Below are 22,652 nucleotides of genomic sequence, written 5' to 3'. Positions count from 1 at the left end.
AGTAATGCGTAATAGCTAAACTTTAACTGCCAGAGAAGTTTGTATTTAATCCTGGAGGTAATAGGGAATCATAGGAGCTTGCAGAGCAGGGGTATGACCTGGTCAGATCTGTGCTTCAGGAACATCACTATGACAGCTGTGTAGAGGATGGATTAGAGAAGGGAGGGATCTGAAGTAGGGAGACAGATAGTTATTATCCAGATTATGGTTCCGGTGGAAGCCTGAGCTAAGGTGGTGGTCCCATGAGGAGTGAGAAGAGGATAGCTGCAAGAGATGTTGTCGAGGTAGAAATACCTAATTCAAGGGTTTAGCTGGGTGGTAGAGTGGATAAAGATCTGGACTTGGAGCCAGGAAGAACTGAGTTCAAATCAAGATTCAGAAGCTAGCTATATAACCTTGGGCTAGTCACTGAACTTCTAGATGACTCAGTTTCCTCAACTGTAGAACAGTACCTATGTCCTAGGGCTGTTGTGAGAATCCATTGACCATATTTATGTGTATGTATGTGTATATATATATATATATATGTGTGTGTGTGTGTGTGTATGTGTGTGTGCATATGTATATGTATATATACACATTTGTGTACATACACACACATATATATGTATATTTGTGAATGCGTGTACATATATGTACATCTACACATTCATATATCTATATGTATATATAGTTTTACAAAATCTAAGGCGTTATGTGAATATTAGCTACTATTATTATTTCTTGAGCATGGTTGCAACAGTCTTATGTTGCTGTCATCTCACCCAGTATTGGCAGCTGAGTAAATTTGGAAGGCATCTAATTGGCCTCCTGATGGGTGTGTGTGTGTGTGTGTGTGTGTGTGTGTGTGTGTGTGTGTGTGTGTGTGAGATAAATACATTCTGAATTCAGTTGTGAACCAGAATGATAACAATAACAACTAGCATTTTTATGGTGCCTTATTATTTACAAAGTATTTTGCAAATATTACCTCATTTTATCCCCACAACAACCCTAGGAGATAGGTGCTGTCCCATATTATACAGTAAAAATACTTATCACCATAATACAGATGTAGAAAGTGACAACTATGTATCTGAGGCCAGCCTTGAATTCAGGTCTTCCTGACTCCAGATCCAGCACTCGATCTTCTGTGCTGCCTAGATATATAATGTTCATATCATAGAGAACTCACTGTTAGGCAAAGTCATCTTCAAGTGAACCTCCAGACCAAGAGTTCTTAATCTTTTTGTGTCGTGAATATCTCATTGATTATACCTCATTGATTGATACAATATTAAACACAAACACTTCTAAAACTAAAACATTCCAAAAATGTCTCTACCTCTTGACCTCTTAGAATGGGGCAAGATTGGAGGGAGAGGATCCAAGTTCCACTTCAAGCTGAGTGATTTCCTTCATTAGAGCAGTGCTGAGCCCTGGATCCGGGTTTTTGACTGTGTCTTGAGAATTTTGGAGGTGGGACCTGAAGCAAGTCACTAACCTCACTGGGTCTCAGTTTCCTCATCTGTAAAATGAGGGAGTTGGACTAGATTATTTCAAAAGGCTATTCCATCTCTAACTCTATGAGCAATTATTCTGTGAAACCCCAAAGACAAATACTTTCATCTTCCATTAAGAAAATAGGAATGACTTGAAAATTTATATCCAGTATAAATCAATGTTCCTGAAGAACATGCCCTCCTGCCAAGAAGACTCTAGTCTTGAGATGTAGCTCCATGGTAAAGGAGATAGAAAAGGATGAGAGTAAATTGCAAGCAGTTAATCCCTTTGAAAGTTTACATCCTTCAAGAATGTGGAGGATACTCCTGTCAGGTCTACAGAATGAAGGCTACTCTTAGTAACATAAGTGGCTCCACTTCAGTTTTGTCCAAGATCCAAATAGAATTCAATACCTTGGACAGAGCATTGGGTTGTGTTTTTTTCCAAATAAGGCCGGAAAAGGCACTCCATTATTTATCCCATTCTCCTGAAAATGACTCTTGCAAGTCAGATAAAAGAGCCCATTAGAAAACCTCAAAAACCAATCAGCTGATCCAGAAATTGCTTGTAGCTGACACTGAAAATGCTTACTAGGAAATCCAGCACCCCAAAATCATGTCTTGTTCCCTCCAGTAGCAAATCTCAGCTTCCTCAAGTGAACAGGACTGGAGGGAAATGAGAAATTGTCCCCAAAACCCACAAGTACAAGATGATAGCAATCTTTCTGGTCAAGCACAAGATAAGAGCAATAAAAATGGCAAATACCACCTTGTGGGATTTCCTTCTTTCCCTTTAAGCATCATAAAGGAAAAAGTCATTCCCTCGAGAGGTTGACCTTGTCCCTGCTGAGACAGCTGTGTTCATTTACTTAAGTTTCTCTTAAATCAGCTTCATTCTCTTTACAAGCATTTTTTCTCTCCAATATAAACCCATCAAACATAACTTTCTTTCTGCAAAAAATATCCCCTTTCACCAACCCAGTGAAACTGGGGCTGGTAGCTTTATCATTATTTTTTTTTCTTTCTTTTTCTTTTTTTTTTTAGTGAGGCAATTGGGGTTAAGTGACTTGCCCAGGGTCACACAGCTAGTAAATGTTAAGTGTCTGAGACCGGATCTGAACTCAGGTACTCCTGACTCCAGGGCTGGTGCTCTATCCACTGTGCCACCTAGCTGCCCCAGCTTTATCATTATTTTTAAGATATTCAAAACCACGGCCCACCCTTGCTTAGTTTTCATCCAAAGCAGAAATGTCAAATCCCTTCCTTCGGGCCTCTGGGTATTCTACATGCCTTTGGCTGATTAACCCTGGCTATCTGTTTTGTTAAAACTCTAAGCAATAGACATGTGGTGGGACAATAGGTTCTACCAAGAAATCCGAGTGCACCAGAAACATCCTATCACACGTGCCAGGAAATCGTCAAGGTACTTTCCCCAAAGAAGCCATCTTTGAGAGTTGGTATAAAGACTAGAAAGACAAAGTGAGACAGTGGAAAGCACTGGATTTGGACTTAGAGGCCTTGGATTTAAATCTCTCTGTCATTATATGAGTATTATTAGGCACGTTAAGTCCCTTAATTTTGCTGGGTGTCAGTTTCTTCTCCTATAAAATGAGTGGGTTGGAATAGATGCCTTCTAAGGTGCTTTTCCATTCCAAATTTGTGGTCCTATGACATGTGACTTAAAGTATTTGCTTGCTCATCCCATTCAGAGCTGTCTTGATTTTTCTGTCAAATTCTTGCCACTTCAGTTCAAACCAGCATCTCACTCCTGAGGGCTACAAGAACATGGGGCCATGGAGAAGAAGTAACCCATTCTCTCCATTCCCTTCCCAGCCCATGTAGTCTGTATGTGTTATTATTGAACCTAGTAACTATATACATATGACTTTGGCTAAATCACTTCAATTCTTTGGGCCTCAGTCTCTCCATCTGTACAAGGAGGGAGTTGGACTGCATGGTCTCTAAAGTCCCTTCCAGATCTAAAATCCTATTATGTAACTTTCTACTAGGAAGTAGTTTATACTCTGGAAATAGAAACCACCATGTTATATTGTATATGGTAAATATAGCCATACATGAGGCTTAGACTCTGAATCAGAAAGATTTGGGTTCAAGTCCCCCTCTGCCATTGCCAAGATGTGTGCAACCATAGGTAAATTAATCTGTGTCTCTGAAATTCAATTTTCTTATCTGTACAATGGAGCTAATATTACCTTCCATACCTACCTGGAAAGGTTTTTCTTCTGAGGCTCAAATGAATATGAAGTGTTTTGTACCCTTTAAATCACTATTGTACATAATTGTCATTTATAATCAATGATCATCAGTCATCTATTAAATGTCTCCTATGTTATAGGGACTGTGCTAGCCACCAGGGGCAAAAGACTAAAGTGAAACATCCCCTGCACTCAAAGAGCTTACATTCTAATTGAGAGAAGCAAGATGATAATGAAAACAACAACAGAAGCTAACACTTTTATAGCACCTAACTATGTGCCAGATATTGTTCTAAATGCTTTTTACAAATATTCTCTCATTTGATCCTCACAACAGCCCTGGTTAGGTAGGTGCTATTATTATCCTCATTTTACAGTCAAGGAAACTGAGGCAGACAGAAGTTAATATGCAGATAAGTGAATGCAAAGTAAATAAAAATGATATTAGCAGAGGCTGCATTATTTTACCCATTATCCCAAGTAGATTCATTCATTCATTTATTCATTTGAAAAATCTCTGTAGAGCCTTTTATACTGTATAAGGCATCGTTTCAAATGATTTCACCTAACCAGGACTGCTGGTCAATGCCCTGAAATTACATTTTTGGGTCCATTATGTGTCCTCACAACAACATGTAGCAATAAGATATTGTTTGCTCTATGGCTTGGAATGACTTCATCCCCTTTTGGATTCACTTAAGTGCTTCTAATTTAACATTTCACTGACTGATGTTACAAGTTAAGAGTGTTCAAGCTCTTATTAGTGGGCTCTTCCACTTGGAGGTGTTCAGCCTATTTCTCTCTCAGGTCAGATCCTCACAGATCAGACAATATAGTGCTGCTATCCCAATTTCTAACTGTTTTTTTCATCTGGGCTCTTAATGCATATTCCCCTTCCAAGTTGCAATGGATCCTTGGCTCTATAATTATAATTATGATCGGACCTCACCTCTTTGATCCTGTACAATTGAAACCCAGGAGATAAAGCAATCTAACCACACCCAGGCCTCTACCCCTTAAAAAGGAGAGTTATAAATCAATCAGTACATCAAAAAAACTTATTAAGTGCCGATTATGTGCCTGGCACTAGCCTAAATGCTAGGGATTCAAAGAGAGAGATGATATTGTCCCTGCACCCAAAAACCTTATATAGAGGAGGCAGCATACATAGATGTAAATATATACAAAATATAAACCAAACGAATAACAGATTATTTTGGTAGGGGAGGAATCAATAGCTTAAGGGATAAGAAAAGTTTCTTGTAGAAGGTAGCATTTGAACTAAGCTTTGAAGGACACTAGGTATTTTAAAAGGTAAATGTAAGTGGGACATGTTCCAGACATGGGAAACAGCCTGGGAAAAGGCAGAGATGAGAGGTGGGATGTCATGAGTATGACCAGCAAAAAGGGACCATTTAGACGGACAATGGAAAAGATGATGAAGAGTGATTTATTATGTCACCACCCATTATATGGGAATACAGATATTGTGCTGCTTCTAGAAATATGTGGCTAATTGTTTCCATGGGAGGAGAATAGAATTATAGCCTCATTGCATGTTATAGCTGCCGACCTTAAAGATTATTCGAACAATCTCCTCATTGTACAGATGAGGAAACTGAGGCACAAAGAGGTTCAATGCTTACCCATGGTCCCATGGGACATTAAGAACAGAGCCAGAATTAGAATTCATGTCCTCTAATTCCTAGCACATGGTATTTTAGACCCTAGTATTAAATAACACCCAGTTTGAGAGATGAAGAATCTGAATGGGGCAGAGGGCTATGCTTGGTATGTGACTAATGGAAAAGGTCAGAGAGAAGCTAAAGTGTGACAGCCACTAGAAGTGGCACGAGGTTTGGTTTTGAAGCAAGGAGAAAGCAACTTTTCCTATTTTAATGCAGCCCATTTCGCTCACAGAGTGTCTTTGTGTATCAAGACCCTTCACAGTGGCATCGTACCTTCCAAAAGAGTTATATTACATTAGCTGCTGGATGACAATTACCATAACAAGTAGGTTCAATTATTGAATGAAGTAATCACTCCAGAACACTTGAGCAGACAGAGTGTCTCTCCCTACCTTCTTTTTGAGGGCTGTGTTTGTGGCAAAGGATAGAAGAAATTGTTCCTCACACTAGTGTTCAAGAGAGGACCCTAGTTTTTCATATCCACAGATGGGCCCACATGCTGCTATTGCTTGCTGCTGTGTGAACAAGTAAAACAGACTCACTGAAAAATAAGGAGAAATTCTCCTGAGTAGGGAGCAAAACCATAAGAGGCAAATTTGGCATCTGGAGTCAAATTCAGTTATGAGATGATGATCTAAGGTATGGTTCTTTCCTTTGAATACTTTAGGGAGACTGGAGAGAAAAGGGCATATTCAACGTTGAGAAAGTAGATATTTAGGATGTTAAAGGGAGGTTGCATTGGGTTAGGAGAGGAAGAAGGTTGGGTTCCAGGTGCTGAATTTATTGAAGAATGAGGGAGAATGACCTTGAGCTCTGAAAATGAGAGCAACAAAGATCTGGACAGGGTAGAATGGACTTGGAAGGAAGAGAGATGTTTTGGGAATGATGGTGGCAGAGGACTGGTCTAAAAAGTAGCCTTGGAAAACAAGGAGCATGCTACTTCCTCCTTCCTCCCCCTCCTCCTGGCACTGTGTCAGAGTGATTGGAGAGGATACTAAGAGATGTGGCATCTTCAGGAGAAAACTGTATTTCAGGGAATGTCAAAAGAAGTAAAGAATATGAGTGGAAGAGCTCTGAGGTGACGGTATGTGTTAACAGAGGATTCTAGCGGGTATTATAGAAAGTGAGAGCAGAGGAAGATGGGAATTGAAGAAAGCTAGGGGCGAGTTTACCAAGAAGTAAGACAGAGGTGTGACTAGACATTAACTTAACCAATGATCATATGAATAGCAAGGGTCCTGAGGACAGGAAGTATGTTGGAGACAGTATACCTTAGTGGGAAAGGGAAGCCCAGGAAAGAAGCAAGGTGACTATAGGACCTTCAGGGGTAGCAGAACATGGAATCCTCCTGTGGAGTTATCTCCTTCTCAAAGTGTCTACATCTTAGATAAAGCTCAATTCTCTCCATCTTAGTTTCTGCTCTTCCAGAGAGAGGTAGCAGTGTGTAGCATATGCCCTACTGAACTGGAAGTCAGTTTCCCTAAATTCTGTTACTAACTCTAGTAACCTTGGCAAAGTTTTGGAACTTCTGTGGATCTCAGTGTCTTTATCTGTGAAGGGAGAGAATGCTCTCCAAGGTCCCCTCCAGGTGAGAAATAATTACTCCCATTAATATCATCACCATTATCATCTCTGTCACCTTCACCTTCATTATAATTTTTCTGCTTTGCTTCTTGCTGTTTTCAAAACCCTAGTAGTTTCCTGCCCTACAATACACAATTGACTTCCTCTGTATTGGCCAGAGAATAGGTGGTAGATTAGAGTGTGTGTCTTCCTTTTTAATAGCAATTTTCACAGAAGCTAAATATAATTAAAGTGCCCAATTCATTAAGTCTTGATTGTACGAACAGCCACCAGGGGCCACGCTAATGGCTGATAGTCAAGCAAAAGAAGAACTGAAAATTCTCTTCCCTTCTAGAGCCATTGAGATGGTGACTGTAAAATTGGATCTGTACTTTTTTGGGAAAGGCTACAAGTTTAGCCAACTTTCTTTCAATGTAATATATGTCTCTATTCTTAGGAAGTATTTTTTTAACAGAAAGTCTTGGCTCTCTCAAACATGCTAATATTATGACAGGATTAATAAGGCACATGTAGACTTTTAATTTTATTCTGAATGCACCTATAATGAAAGGGACATTTGATGCCTCAATTTGTTTATTTCTACATAATCCAGTGAGTCTGTGACCTCACTGATGTGTACATTTCCTCCAACAATGCAAGTCCCACACAATTCATCTGTGCTGTTCATCCTGTCTATGACTTCCCATAAATCTGCCCAAAGGATTTTCCTCAATTTTTCTTGACCTTGCTTGGATACCAATGCAACATGAAGGCTCTCTATCAATTATCCCTTCCTCTCTCTACATGACTGGCCATTTTTTTTACTGCTGGTACACCTATGTAATGACATCTTTTATATAACTCTTCCCACATTTTCTCTCATTTAAAATGTGTTACAGCCTGCTCACAGGCACTGTGAACCTCAGTGTCAATTCTTTAGGAACTGGAGTATCCCATGAACTGAAGGCATACAACATTGCTAGAAGAATGTTGGTGCCCAGATGACCACCTGCTGTCTTTCCCATAGGAAATTCAATCTCTTCTCTCTGGGCTTTTACCCTTGCTGTTCCACATGACTAGAATGCATTTCTTCCTCCCCTCTGCCTCCTGGGATAGCTAGCATCCTACAAAACACAGCTCAAGGGGCAGCTAGGTGGCTCAGTGTTATCCACTGCACTGGCCCTGGTTTCAGGAGGACCTGAGTTCAAATCTAGCCTCAGACACTTGACACTTACCAACTGTGTGACCCTGGGCAAGTCACTTAACCTTCACTGCCCCACAAAACAATAACAACAACAACAACAAAAAACCACAGTTCAAGTGCTCTCTCTAAATGAGATGATATCTTTTAAGGCAAATACAATAAATGCAATCTTCTTTATTAAAAATAATATATTTATTCCCAAGGTCATAATGTCAGAGTAAGATGTTCATATTTTTAACTTACTTCAACTTAAGGGGTTAGCTTGCTGGGGCAGTGGATTGAGCATTGGACTTGGAATTGGAAGATCTTGAGTTTGAAGGTTACTAACTAGATGTGTGACTCTGGGCAAGTCACTTAACCTCTCTCTGCCTGAGTTTCATCATCTATAAAATAGATATAATGCTACCACTTCACAGAGTTGTCATCAGGATTGAGTGTGAAAATACATGTGGAGTGTTTTGCAAACCACAAGGTAAATGCTAGTTGAGATGTCTCACTACTTGATAAAAACTGCTGAGAACATTAGACATCAAAATGGAAGAAACTGGATTTAAAACAACACATCCAACCTTATACAAAGATTAGCTCCAAATAAGTACATACCTTAGTTATAAGAGGTCACATCGTAAACAAATTAGAGAAACATGGAAAAAAATTTCATATCTATGAATGAATGAAAAGTTCATAAACAAGAAGGAATAAGGAGAATCACAGAACATAAAATGCATGATTTTCATTACCTAAATTTTAAATAGTTTTTACACAAACATATCCAATAAAGCTAATATTAAACAGGAAACAATTAACAGGATGGAAGTGGGGAATATTTGCAACAAATTTCTCTGATAAAGGTCTCATTTCCGAGTGTATGAAGAACTGATGTAAATTTGTAAAAATAAGAGCTATTCCCCAACTAAAAATATTCTAGGAATATGAACAGGTAATTCTCAAGAGAAGAAGTCCATCTATAGCTTTATGAAAAAGTGTTACAAATAATTCCTAAATAGGGAAATGCAAATTAAAATCATTCTAAGATTCCACCTCAAACCCATTAGATTGGCAGAGATGACCAAAAAAGAGAAAATTAGAAATGTTGGAGGGACTGTGAGAAATTAGTATAACTATTCTGGAAGACAATTTGGAATTATGCACAAAAAGTTACTAAACATTTCTTACTCTTTGACCAAGCTCTACCACTGCTTGGTCTACATCCAAAGGAAGTCAATGAAACAGGAAAAGGTCCTATGTGTTCAAAAATGTTTATAATAGGGGTTAGCTAGGTGGCACAATGGATAAAGCACCAGACTTGGATTCAGGAGGACCTGAGTTCAAATCCAGCCTCATACACTTGACACTTACTAGCTGTGTGACCCTGGGCAAATCACTTAACCCTCATTGCCCTGCAAATTATATATATATATATATACACACATACTCTTTTTGTGGTGGTAAAAAGCTGGAAACTAATGGGATAGCCATCAACATAGGAATGGATGATAAATTTGTGGTATATCAATGTGATGGAGTACTGTGTTTGTAAAAAATAAGGAAGTAGATGATTTCAAAGAGATATGAAAAAACTCCTGAACTGATGCAGAATAAAGTAAATAGAAATAGAACATCTAATATGGTGATGACAACTAGTATTTTCTATGAATTTCAAGGTTTTCAGAGTGCTTTACAAATATTTCATTAGATCTTCACAACAACCCTGAGAGGTAGGTGCTATTATCTTCATCCTACAGAGAAGGAAATAAGTAAACAGTTTAAGTGACTTGGCCAGGGTCACACAGCTAGTGTCTGAGACTAGATTTTAATTCAGTTGCTTATTACTCTAAGTCTAATCCTGTCCACTGTGCCTCCTACTGGCTTCCTTAAAAACATCAGTGTTATAAAATGAATTATTTTTGAAGACTTTTGCAAACTGATGAAGAATCAAATGAGCAGAATCAGAAGAATGATTTCTACAATCATATCAACATTGTAAAGACAAACAATTTGGAAAGTTAGAAGAACTATAATCAATACAATGACCATCCATGATTGTGAAGGACTGGCCAGTAATGAAACATACCATCTACCTCACGACAAAGAAGTAAAAAGTTTAGGCTTCAAGATGAGATATATTTTTCTATACAGCTAACAAGGGAATTTGGTTTTGATTGAAAATTTGTTAGAGAGGATTTGTTTTTCCTTTCTTCTTAATACAGTGGGAGCTTGGAGGGAGAGATAAATTTCTGCTAATTAAAAGAAATTTGAAAAATCGGGGGAGGAGGGACACTTGTATACACTTTCAAATGGGTTCACTATAGTGTTTTGTTTAATTACTTGTTTTTGTTTTTGTTTCTGTTTTGTGAGGCAATTGGGGTTAAGTGACTTGCCCAGGGTCACACAGCTAGTAAGTGTCAAGTGTCTGAGGCCGGATTTGAACTCAGGTCCTCCTGACTCCAGAGCCAGTGCTCTATCCACTGTGCCACCTAGTTGCCCCTAATTACTTTTTACTTGATTACAGGAGGCCTTTAAGAGTGGGAAGGAAAGTTTAAATGTTTGTGATGTAAAAAATATGTAAAACTTAAATATACATATATTTCCTAGATAGTATTATTATTACTATAGACAATTTTCATTACTGAAGCCACTTTTCAAAGGGCTTAGAATTTAGTCACTGGGCAGAGATATAGAAGAGTCTCATCTCTTGGGAGGGAGAAGGAATACAGCAGTGATGAAGAAAGCAGTGGAGAAAAGGTGGCATGATATGTCATGGAGTAGAGGGTACAAGAAAGACCAAATTGTAGCAGAGATGATCACCAGAGAAAAAGAACTCTGGTAAAAACGGAAATGAGACTCAAGCATTGACTGCTTTGTATATGTTCCTCTTTAGGATTTCTTCAGTAAGTCTGATCCGTTTCTGGAAATCTTCCGTATGAATGATGATGCTACTCAACAGCTTGTGCACAGGACTGAGGTGAGGAGGCTCCAATCACTTTCACGTTGTCTTCTAAAAGGCAGATGGACCAGTTAAGGCACAGGGAAAGTTCCTGAGTCTCTAGGGGGTCCACAAGTGCAATATAACTCAACAAATACTTTCTAAGTGCCAACTATGTGCCTAGCACTGTGCCAGGTATTCAACATGCAAAGAGGAAAATGAAAACAGCTCCTGTTTATAATGAGCATGTATAGTCACGCCCTAGTTACAATAGGGAGTAAAGGGGGAAATGGCATATAAAGGGATGCGTAAACATAGATGACCTCAGAGGCCCCATTCAGCTCTAAATCAATGATCCTCTGATCCTCCAAATCCCATTGGTCAGATTCAGATGTGTAACTATTTCAGAGTCACCTGGACTTTGCCTCAGGGGGAACTGAATTGAGTGGGGGCTGATGGTGTTCTCTGGCCTTCAGCAGCATAGCTACGACAGCTATTAGTATCTAGCTAACATGAATAATTAGTTAAAATGGAAGCCACCAGTTGGCAGGCTGTAGTGGGCTAATCCCCTAGGTTGCTTGTCTTTCCCCTGCCCCAGCCTCCTCTGTGGCCTCCTCTTCAGCAGCTTCATGTGAATGTCCTGGGGTGTCTATCTCTCACCCATCCCCACTTTCCATTTACGCAAAGTTTATAGAACGCGCCCAGGCCCAATTCTGTTATGGTTCTGACCAGATTCCTAGTTTTGAAGTCTCTCCTCTTCCTCATAGACCCTAAGTTCTTTCCTCTGTTTTTATAATGGACACTTACAGTCTGCCCATTTTTCTCGAGACCTCTGAAATCTATCCCTAACGGGAAGAATTATGACCAGGTATTTTCTCTGGGTTAGTCAATAGAACATTAATATTTTTCCACCTCTTGGCTGACCACCAAATCATTCTCATTTACTGGAACACAGTTTTTAATTTCAGGCAGAAATTATCATCGGATTTCCTAAGGTCATAAAGATGATTCTTTCCAATTTAGGGGTTATCATGTGACTTATGATTGTATCCAATTCCAGAGGACTTTCTATAGTTTGGGGTGGAGGGTTGAGAAATGTAAGGTAGGCCAAAAAGGCAAGAAAGGGCTTACCTAGAAAGTACCTTTCTCACCCCCTCTCCCACATCACTTTGATCCCCTCTCCTTAGTAAGAAGCAGAGTGAAGTCACACAAAGGCCTTATTTTCCTATGGTGATGCATATGACCAAAAAAACCAAAAAATCTGCCCTATGAATCCAGTTTAATAATAATAAATCAATAAACACAATAATACCAATAGAAACAACCAGTAAATCAATAAAGGTGAATTTATTAAAAGATATCTCATTTTGTAGCATTTGTTTTTATATATTTATATTTGATAGCATATTACACATGTTTTTAAAGCTACCAACTAAAAAGTTCTCCTCTAGGAAAAGGTCTCTCTTTAGTATTTCTTCACCCACCACCCCTAACACAGTTCTACCCTTATGACTTTGGACAAGCCGCTACTCCTCTCTAGCCCTCAGTTTCCTCATCTGTAAAATGAAGAGAATAGACCAGATAGCCCCGAAGGGCTCTTCCAGCTCTATGGCTGTACAACTTTGATTTATGTTCCTGGAATGAGAATTCCCTCCTCTAAGGCAGATCAGGCCTCTGGATTAGCAGTTAAGTCCAAAGGGAATTCCAGGTGTAGTGACTTACCCAAGGTCACCCAGCCACATAGTGTCAGGGGTAGGATTTGATGCTAGATCTCCACCACTCCAAGTCCTGAGCTCCTCCCACTCAATGTGATTTCCACTGAGCCACAGAGAAAGCACTGAATGGATATTCCGTTGGTTAGTATGAATTCAACTGAATAATGCTTCCAGCAGTCCACCATCTGTGCATTGGCCTGGCCTTGTCTTCCTAAGGCTTTGAGGGGATAGCGCTCTGTATGTGGGAGACTGAAATCGTGGGGTGGTGAGTGACTTTCTAATTGGCTTTGACATCTCAGTAAGCCGTATGCTCAAGAATGGTTAGGTCCAGTTAGCAAGGGCTGTGGATTTGGAGTCAAGGGTTCAAATTCTACCTCAGTCACTTATTGTCTTTGTGACCGCAACCTTCCTGGAACTCATTTTGTTCATCCATCAAATGATCAGCAAGGTGCCTTCCAGTTCTAGGTCTATAATCTTACAGTCTGTGTAAATAAAGCTAGAAATTTGCTCACCCAATGTTATCTTAATGGTTGAAAATTCCAAGTGCAATGATACCATTTTGCTTATAGGAGGAAGTCCAGGGAGTTTCTCAGATTTCCTATTCCCTAAAACATATTTCTTTGACTTGAATAGTATGATGGACTTGGAATTAGGAAGACCTGGGTTCTAATCCCATTTTTGAGTCTTCTTTGTTGTGTGACAATAGGCAGACTCCTTAGCCTCTCTGGGCTTTGGTGTCTTCAGCTGCAAAATGGGAATACTAACCTCACAAGGTTATGACGAGGCTCAAATGATCTAATATAGTTGTGTAATTTAAGATTCTAAATGTGGATTCTAATCTGTTCCCCCAGTTTTGGGGGAAACTGACTAAAATCACTGATAAAACGAGTTTAGGTTTTTAAGGGTTTATTGAAAAAATAGGAAAAAAAAGATTGAGAACAGAATTCCAACAGCCTGGCATTCCTATCTTTCCTCAAATTTCCTGTGAAGTCCTCTGCCACCACCACCACCATCAAGTCAGGAACCCAAAAGAGAGAGAGCTCTTCACGCAGGCTCCCTTTCCTCCTTCCTGTCTCCTCCCAGAAAATAGGAGGCTCCTCAAGTTGATTGGCTGGTAGCCTTGATAGCACCCATGATTAAACGTCATTTCCTGATGCCAAGGAAAAGCCACAATGCCTCTGAGGCACTTTCCTCATGGCGGAGCTTTCCCACAGCAAGTCTCCAGTAGGTGGCATCATTCCAATCATTACAAAGTGTAATGTACTGTATCATCATCATCGTTATTTATCATTACTATTATTGTAGTAGTAGTGGGGTTATGATGGTTGGATTTTACACCAAGTCAGTGTTACTGAATAAAGTTACTAATGAGTGGTTCAGCTCTCTAGGCAAAGTCATTACCTTATTTCCCTGAGGGGCAAGGCTTTTGTTAGCCTGATTTTGGAGACCTCATTACTAATGGTCCTACAGAATTATATGTTATAGGATCATCGATTTAGAGCTAACAGGGCCTTAGAGATTGTCTAATGAAACTTCCTTGTTTCTCAGATTAAAAAAACCAGTCTCTCTGAGGCTGAGTTGCCCAAGGTCACAGCACCTAGAACTCCCAGTCCACCGTGACTTGGCCAGATACGAGCCACACCTCTGGATTCCCTGCCTGATTTCCTGTATCACCAACATCTTAAGCAGGGGTTTATATTAGGAGTGGTATTCATTAAACAATACAGGCAGTGCATGCTAGCCAGGCCTACTCCCAGGGCATTCTGCCCCTAATGGTCCATTTGCTGGACAATATAAAAGATTTAGCACTCCAGCTCTTCATTAAGGGACCTGCTCCTGATGAATGTCTTTTTCATGAGCCATAATGATGCTTCGATTGGTTTTTAATTTTGAAATGTGCAAATGTCAAGAATTTTCTTTCCTCCCCACCCCTCTCTTTCTACTCTCAGGTTGTGATGAATAACTTAAGCCCAGCTTGGAAATCGTTCAAAGTCTCTGTAAATTCTCTGTGCAGTGGAGATCAGGACCGTCGACTGAAGGTCAGAGATTTGTGTGTGTCGGAAAAAAAAATTCCTTTCTCTAAAACTGTACCTTTCGCCTTCCCTTCCCTTTCTGAATTTTCAAGGGCCTGCTTGCATATACCACCTATCCCCTATACCTGTCCTGTATTTCCTCCTTAGCCTCAGGATGGAAGAATAATCTGCCTCTGACAAAGAAACCACAGCTGCTTTCTGGGTCAGGCAGGGAAAAGTCGATGTCATGTGTTGTGGCAAATCCCATCTGTGCTAGGGAAGGGAAGAAACTTGCATGATTTTAGGGAGTGATATGGAAAGGTGTTCTCCAGGCAGTGAACAACCTATCTCTAGAAGGCTCCAGATATGGGAGGCCAGGGTTAAGACCCTTGGAGATGGCCTTGCTCATAGAATAGCCCCATCAGGGATGCTGCTGAGGTTGGGGATGTGGTTCGGTGGCGGTAGTGGCAGAGAATGACCAACTTTGAAACTGGGGGAGTCCTCATCTCGTGACTATGCATGTGTCTCCAACTCCTGACTGGTCACTTATGGCTCTTTGAGACCTCCCATGTGAGAGGTCATGTAACGTTCTTTCTTTTTGTTGCAATCTGATGAAAAAATAATCCCAGTGAGTAGGGATTGTTTCATTCTTGCTATTTGTTAGTCTGGCACTTGGCAGATGGCCTGGGCACCCAATAAATGTTTGTTGATGGATTGACAATATCAATGAAATGGATGAATACTATAAACTTAAAACAAACATAAAGTTCAAGTCTGAGAATATAATATTGGAAGCTGAGGTGCAGGACATGATGCCCTGACTCTGGAGAATATGGTTTTAAAGCCCATTTCTGGTGTTTACTACTCATATGACCTTAGGCAAGTCACTCGCCCCTTCATGGCCTCAGTTTAAATGAGGAGGTTGGACTAGATAGCAGGCACAGTAGATAGAGCACTGAGCCTACAATGAGGAAGATGGGTTCAAATCCTGCCTCAGACACTTCCTATCTGTATGACTCTGGGAAAGTCACTTAACCCTATTTACCTCAGTTTCCTCATCTGTAAAATGAGCTGGAGAAGAAAATGGCAAACCACTCTAGGATCTCGGCCAATAAAACCTTAATGGGGTCATGGAGACTCAAACATGACTGAAATGACTGAACAACAACAAAATGAGGATAATAATAGCCCCTACCTCACAGGGTTACTGAGAGGATGAAATGAGACAATAATCGTGAAGTACTGAGTGGTATGTAAGTGTTGTTGTTGTTAGATGACTGTAAGAGGTCCCTTCAAGCTTTATGTCCCATTTCAGTCTCAGATCCTGTTAGGATATTCAATGGCTTAAAGGGACAGAGTCTCCTTGAATATCTAACAAAGGGTAAGACATTGATCAGGGCCTGCAGGAGAAGAAGTAATCCCAAAAGAAAGCAGATGAAATTTAAAATGTCTTTAGGAAATGAAATAAATCAAGTTGTATTTTTTAAAAAAAAGGTTAGAAGAGAGCTTTTATGGTTTTTGTCTTTGAAATGTTTTGACATCTGCTGGGGAAAACAACATAGGAAAAGAATAAATTGTTCTGTCGATTCTGCCTCCACAAAATCTCTCACAAATATGCAAGTGTTCTCTCAGTTCCCTTATAGTCCGATATCTGTGACTACATGGATCCATTTCTACCACCAGTGTTCAGGCCTATTTCACCTCTTACCCCCAAATTCATAAAATAACCTCCTTCTACTTTCTGACTGTCTCCTCTCCCCTCTGTCCTGTTCACTGATGCCAGAATATCCTATTAAGGGAGATGTCACTCCTCCACTCAAAAACATTCAATGGCTCCCTATTGACAGTGGGATAAGATGCAAATTCCCTTACCTGATATTGAAAGACTTGCACAATCTTGTTACCAACCTCCTTTCCAGACATACTTTGTATCGTTCTCTTCATACGCTCTGCTCCATCCAAACTGAATTACCATCTGTTTTCCAAATTTGATATGACATCAGCCATGTTGGTGCAGTCACACCAAATGTTCTTCATGCCAGAAATGCACCCCCCTCCCCCAATTCAGCAGAATCTTTATCATCCTTTAAGACTCAGTTTTGGCCCTATAACTCATTCGTTAAGCCTTCCCTGGTCCCCACCCTGTCCTAGTTATCAATCATCTCTCCTTCAAATTACCTAGAATTATTTTGATCTGAAGCTAAGTGGTACAGTGGATAGAGCACCAGACCTGGAATCAGGAAGATTTATCTTCCTGAGTTCAAATCCAACCTCAGACACTTACTAGCCATGTGTCCCTGGGCAAGTCACTTAACCCTGTTTGCCTCAGTTTCCTTATCTCTAAAATGAACTGGAGAAGGAAAGGGAAAACCACTCCAGTATCTTTGCCAAGCATACCCCAAATGGGGACACAAAGAGTCAGACATGATTGAAAAATGACTGAACAACAATCAACAATAAATATTTATCTGGGCATATATTGTATCATGAACCTATGCACCATGTCTTTGACACCCAAATAGAAGTAATCTCCTAAAAGTCATGGGATATTTTGTTTCTGTCTTTGTCTCTAACCCTAGCACAGATCCTTCCATTCAACTGGCATTTATTAAGCACCTACTATGTGTCAGGCACTCACTATGCTAGCTACTGTGGATAAAAAGACAAAAATGAAAAATGTCCCTACCCTCAAGGAGCTCACGTTCAACTGAGCAGATACAATATATACATAAATTCAAAATATATTCAAAGTAATTTCAAGAGGTAGGAAGCTAACTTGTACACAGAAAAGCAAAAATCACTGGGAAAAATCCAGAGACTTCCTTGTAGGAGAGAGACCATGAGCTATGCTATGAAGGATGTGAGGGAGTCTAAGAAACAGAGGTGAGGAAGAAGTGAAATCTAGACATGGGATACAACCTGTGCAAAGCATCGTGTACAAAGAGAAATCAGACAGATCCAACTGATCTGTCTAAACAGGGGTAGTGGCTTTCTGAGTGGAGAGAAAGGGAAAAGTGCGGGAGATTTTGTAGAAGTCAAATCAACAAGACTAAACAACTGGGAAGACAAAGTCAAGGATGCCTCTGAGTTCATAACGGTGATATGTTTCTTTTATGATACCTTATATCTCACTTCTTGCAAACCAGTTGTATCAGTAACATGCTAAAGCCTACTTTTGGCCTCCCATAGTTCCATTGGACTTTGGATCACTTGTAATTTTGACTCTTTAGAAATTGTTCTGTTTCATGCTTGACTAGGAGAATATTGATGTTAAAAGATGGGTTTTTGTGTGTCTGGGAGCAATTTAGAATATTTGAAAACATTTCCCACTTTCTCAGATACAATCTTGTCAGCTTTCTTCTTCCTATTGAATACTGAACCTTTTTCACTGTGTCTGTCATGTCTATTCAAAAATATATTTAGTGATGGACTAACTCAATGGTCTGCCCATCCAACTGTGTAGACAGTCTCCAAACAGTTGCTGCACAGGAGATGGAGAAAATGCTTGAATAGCATCTGTGTGCTTCTTCCATGAATTCCATTGGCAGAATGTTCCAGGGTTGCATGTCACAGACAGCCTAGGAGTTATTGCTGTTTTCCTTTAAAATCCAACCTAAATCCCAACATTTTAGCCCATCCCTACTTGCTGTGTTCTCAGTGGAATGAAATTACTTATATGCCATCCTTCCTATGAATTATTTTTAACATGATTGAAGTCTACTCTTGAACATCTTCTTTCCCTCTTTGTCCCCATAATATAAGAGAAAGAATATTGAACTGGAAATTGGAAGAACAGGGTTCTAGTCCCTGTTCAGCCACTAACTAGCTTTATGATCTCAGATCAATCACTTCCAATTCAATTCAATGAACATTTATTAAGTAACTACTATGTGCCATGCACTGTGCTAGACATTCAGGATGCAAAAAGAGGCAAATGATAGTCCCTGTCCTCAAGGATCTTACAATCTAATTTCCCTTTTTTAATCCTTTTTCTTAACAATAAGGCTTTGTTCACTTTAAAACAGATGTCATTCTTTGGTCTACTGAATATGCTGAAAGTACAAGAAAATAAAAACAACTCAGATAATCCAGGGCCATTTCCCCATCTGTAAAATGAGAGGATTAGACTAAATAGCTTTTATGGTCCCTTCCAGTTCTAACATTATGTGAAATAATGCATGTAAGACATCCTGCAAACCTTAGAGTGCTATTAAACTGGATTGTTATTACTAATTGTTGTTATCATCACCGTGCTCTCTAACTTAGGACTCCTCCACATATCACACCACCACTCCCACCTCCCCATCTCCAAAGATTTCTCTTCTCCAGGTTAAATAAACTCAATCCATGACTCTTTCATCACAGAGCTTATGGATGACCACTTGTCAGTTATGTTGCAATGGGGATTCCTTATAATCCCCCAAATTCCATGATTATTTTCTAAGTCTTCATATTCTTCTCTACTAAAGATCTTAGCAATACTGAATATAGGAAAACAACCTCACCATTCCATTCAAAGGACACTTATTAAAGACTCACTATGGGAAGAGCACTCTGTGGTTTCTGGGGGCACAAAGGTAGTTAAGACATAGACACTCCATTTAAATAACTTAAAATTGGATGGGGGATAAGAAAGACCCATATTAACTCTTACTCTGGGCAGAACATAACCAGTACAGAGGAGAAATTGGAGTACTGTGCTATGAGAAATTTGAGGAAGGTGAGTGAGATAACTTTCAACTGTGTCTGTGGGAGGGGGAAGAGGGAAGAAGTGTCGGTGCCAGGAAAGAAACAACTAAGTCAGGCCTTGAAAGAAGACCTTTGCTTGCAGACCTGTGTAGACTCATCCCAGAATTCTGCTTGCTTTTTTAGACCCCAACATGCAGCCGATGCATGGCAATTTATATCCTCCTGTGAGGTGATTCCTTCCCATCCAACTTGGGCTTTTTCTTGCCCTGCTCCTAAAATGTCAGGGCACTCTGTGCCATATCTGTGCATCTGCCCATTTTTACTCTCATGTGAAATCTCCAGCATGTGGGGCCATGGAACTCTATCCCGTTTAACCCAACACAGATCACCAGGGTGGCATCATCATTTCTAATTGAGATGCAACTATTCTTTTCTTTTAGTATAAATTTGATTTCCTGGAAAACCAGGAAAGATTGTCAACGAATATGTACTTCTGTTATCTCCTTTACTTACCAAGCAGAAGTCCTGCCCCAAGAGAGGCATGTGTAAAATGTAACATGGTCGTGCTCACATCATCCTTGTTTTCTTCATCTCCTTTGGCCTTCTTGAGTCTCTATATAACATGAAGTGTTGTTTTGTTAATGTATATACCACTTTTTATTGCTCTTTGCCTCACCCATATTAATTTTTATTGCTTATTAATAGAAATCATAATACAGTTTGTATTAAGAGTTAGTCTCTTAAGTTTGAGATTAGTGGAAACAAGAGAGCCTTAAAATGTTGGAAATGATAGTAAGCTGTCCATTCTGCTTTCATATTTCATCTATCCTATCATGGAAAAATAATAAAAAAGAGTCATAATTTTGCTAACTTATTTTCTTGAGACTTGTTACATTTTAAAGTGTTTTCCATGAAATCCTTCCATAGTCAAGATGGTGTTTGTGGTTTTCTGCCCATAGTCTCACTCAATCTAAATGTCCTGTAATGACTTGTGCATGCATGTAGGCATCATTGCCTAAGGGGACTCTAGACTCTATTTTAACAAGGAGCAACACCAAGCCCAGCAGGCTTTCTCTATAGAAATCTATAACCAATGCTACAAGCACAAAGAAGCAAGAGCCCATCTGAACGGAGTTTAGGCATGGTGAGTGCTTATGAATTTAGATGTATAATACACATTCTTCCGACATGACAGTATTTATTGAATTGGCATAAGCAAAGTAAAGGAAGGATAATCCATGCAATTATCTGCTTAATTGTGACCTTTTTCTTGACTGAATCCATGTTGGCCATGGAGATGGCCAGATCCAATATTCCTCTGTCTTGGCTTGAAATTATGTCAAATCAGAAGCAGTTGGGGCGGGGGGGGGGCAGGGGGAACCATGATATTTTCCCTGGAGAGGAGGAGATTGGCTTGGAGTGGGGGGAAGAGGAGAAGAAGTCAGAGTTGGGGCATGATAGATACCTTCAGATAATTGAAGGCCTCTCACTCTATGAAAATCTCTGTTGATGAGGGAATCATATAATGTCAAGTGATGGGAACTTTCAATCCCTTCATTTTATAGCTGGAGAAACTGAGTGTTCTATTGAGTTATCATGAAAATGGAAAGTGCATACCTACTATCAAAGATCTTATGATCTATGATGTTTGCAGAAAAGAATATGACCCACACTATAGGTAAACTCAAACCATAACTGAATGCATTTATATCAGGCAGGCTTGGTCTCCAACCAGCCAAAATTCTACAGTGCAGTAGTCAAACTCTTATAGGGACAGCCACCTGGACAGTCTAAAAGCTTTCTCCAGTGAACCATCCTATTGCTATGGTAGGTGACCGTGGTAGAAATGGATATGTAGAGAATGCACAGGTGGTAGCTCAGTCCAAGGCCAAAGTTTGGATAAGAGACACCCAGGGCCTTAGTAACATAATGGTGTAGACGTCAGGGCATTGACCTGGACTTGGCAAGAACTCAATCCAGATCCCACCTCAGATCCTCACTATGTGATCCTGGGCCTCACTTGACCTCTCTGTGCCTGTAAAAGGATGGGGTTTGACTTGATGGTCTCTAAGGTCCTTCCAGCTCTAAATCTATGATTCTGTGTGATTTGATCTGACTCTACTGCCCTACTCATGTATTGCACTGGTTTAAATATAGACCATTGAGAATATTGGCTAACGTGAATTGCTTTGAAAGGAAGAAAATGTGCAGGTACATACTGAAAGTAAGACTGCTTATAAGCCATACTTAGTTTTGTGAAATCTAATTTCAGAAGGAAAATACAGACTATATTCAGGCCAATAAGGAAATTGGTCATGGGGAAGTCATTTAGCACGTCAATTTTCCCCCTGGCCAATGATCAGACTCCATGTTTTGAAATTTCAGGACACAAACACCAGGTAACCATTTGTCAGTGACCCGATCTGATGTAGTAGGTTATGAACTTGGTAGGCAGGAGCCCTGACTTTGAATCCTGGCTTAGACATTAAATAGCTATCTAACCAGGGATGAGTCTCAGAGTTTCTGAATCTGAAGGTTAGACTGTAAAGTCCTATATTAGAATGTAAGCACATTAAGGGCAGAGGCTGTCTGGCTTCAATCTTTGTAATCCCAGAATTTAGCACAGGTCCCTTAGTGAATGCTTGTTGATTCATGGATTGAGCCTCAATTTCCTCATCTGTAAAATGGGAATGAGAATTCTTTGCTACTAACCTCACAGGGTTGTTGCAAGTCAAGCACCTGTTCTACTTGAAAACTCTGTAGAGAAAGGCCGCCAATTGTCATGTGTCAGCACCAAACTTGGAGCTGGGGAAAGCCTGTTCTTGAGTACTACTATTGAAATTTACTAATTTACTAACAAGCTAAGCTTTCCTCAGCTGTGAAAAAACCACCACCATTATCATTATTATATCATCATTATTGTTGTTGGCGTCGTCATTGTCGTTATTTTATCTTCATCACCATTATTTTGTAGTTGTTTTGTTGTTATAACTAGCATTGATAGAGTGCTTGAAGGTTTGCAAAGTGTTTTTCATATTATCTCATTTGAAGTGAGGATAATAACAACACCATCCTTGTAAGGTGGCTGTCAGGTTCAAATGAGATAACGTATTTAAAGTGCTTTGGACATTTTAAAAGCCTCTGTCAAGTAAGCTATT

At 39.8% G+C, this 22,652-nt stretch overlaps 1 protein-coding gene across 3 annotated transcripts in view; it reads left to right on the top strand.

Moving 5' to 3' along the window:
• CPNE4 (copine 4) overlaps window positions 1-22,652 on the top strand; it is a 441,978-nt gene that overhangs the window by 319,603 nt on the left and 99,723 nt on the right. For all 3 annotated transcript variants that reach the window (XM_043968781.1, XM_043968782.1, XM_043968783.1), the window contains exons 6-7: window positions 11,034-11,117; window positions 14,743-14,832. In XM_043968781.1, the coding sequence (XP_043824716.1) occupies window positions 11,034-11,117; window positions 14,743-14,832 (174 nt within the window). The remainder of the gene's footprint in view (window positions 1-11,033; window positions 11,118-14,742; window positions 14,833-22,652) is intronic.

The sequence above is a fragment of the Dromiciops gliroides genome, chromosome 5 (assembly GCF_019393635.1).
Source record: "Dromiciops gliroides isolate mDroGli1 chromosome 5, mDroGli1.pri, whole genome shotgun sequence".
Lineage (NCBI taxonomy): Eukaryota > Metazoa > Chordata > Mammalia > Microbiotheria > Microbiotheriidae > Dromiciops > Dromiciops gliroides.
The sequence above is the reverse complement of the archived record's forward strand: the minus strand, read 5'-3'. Positions and strand labels throughout refer to the sequence as shown.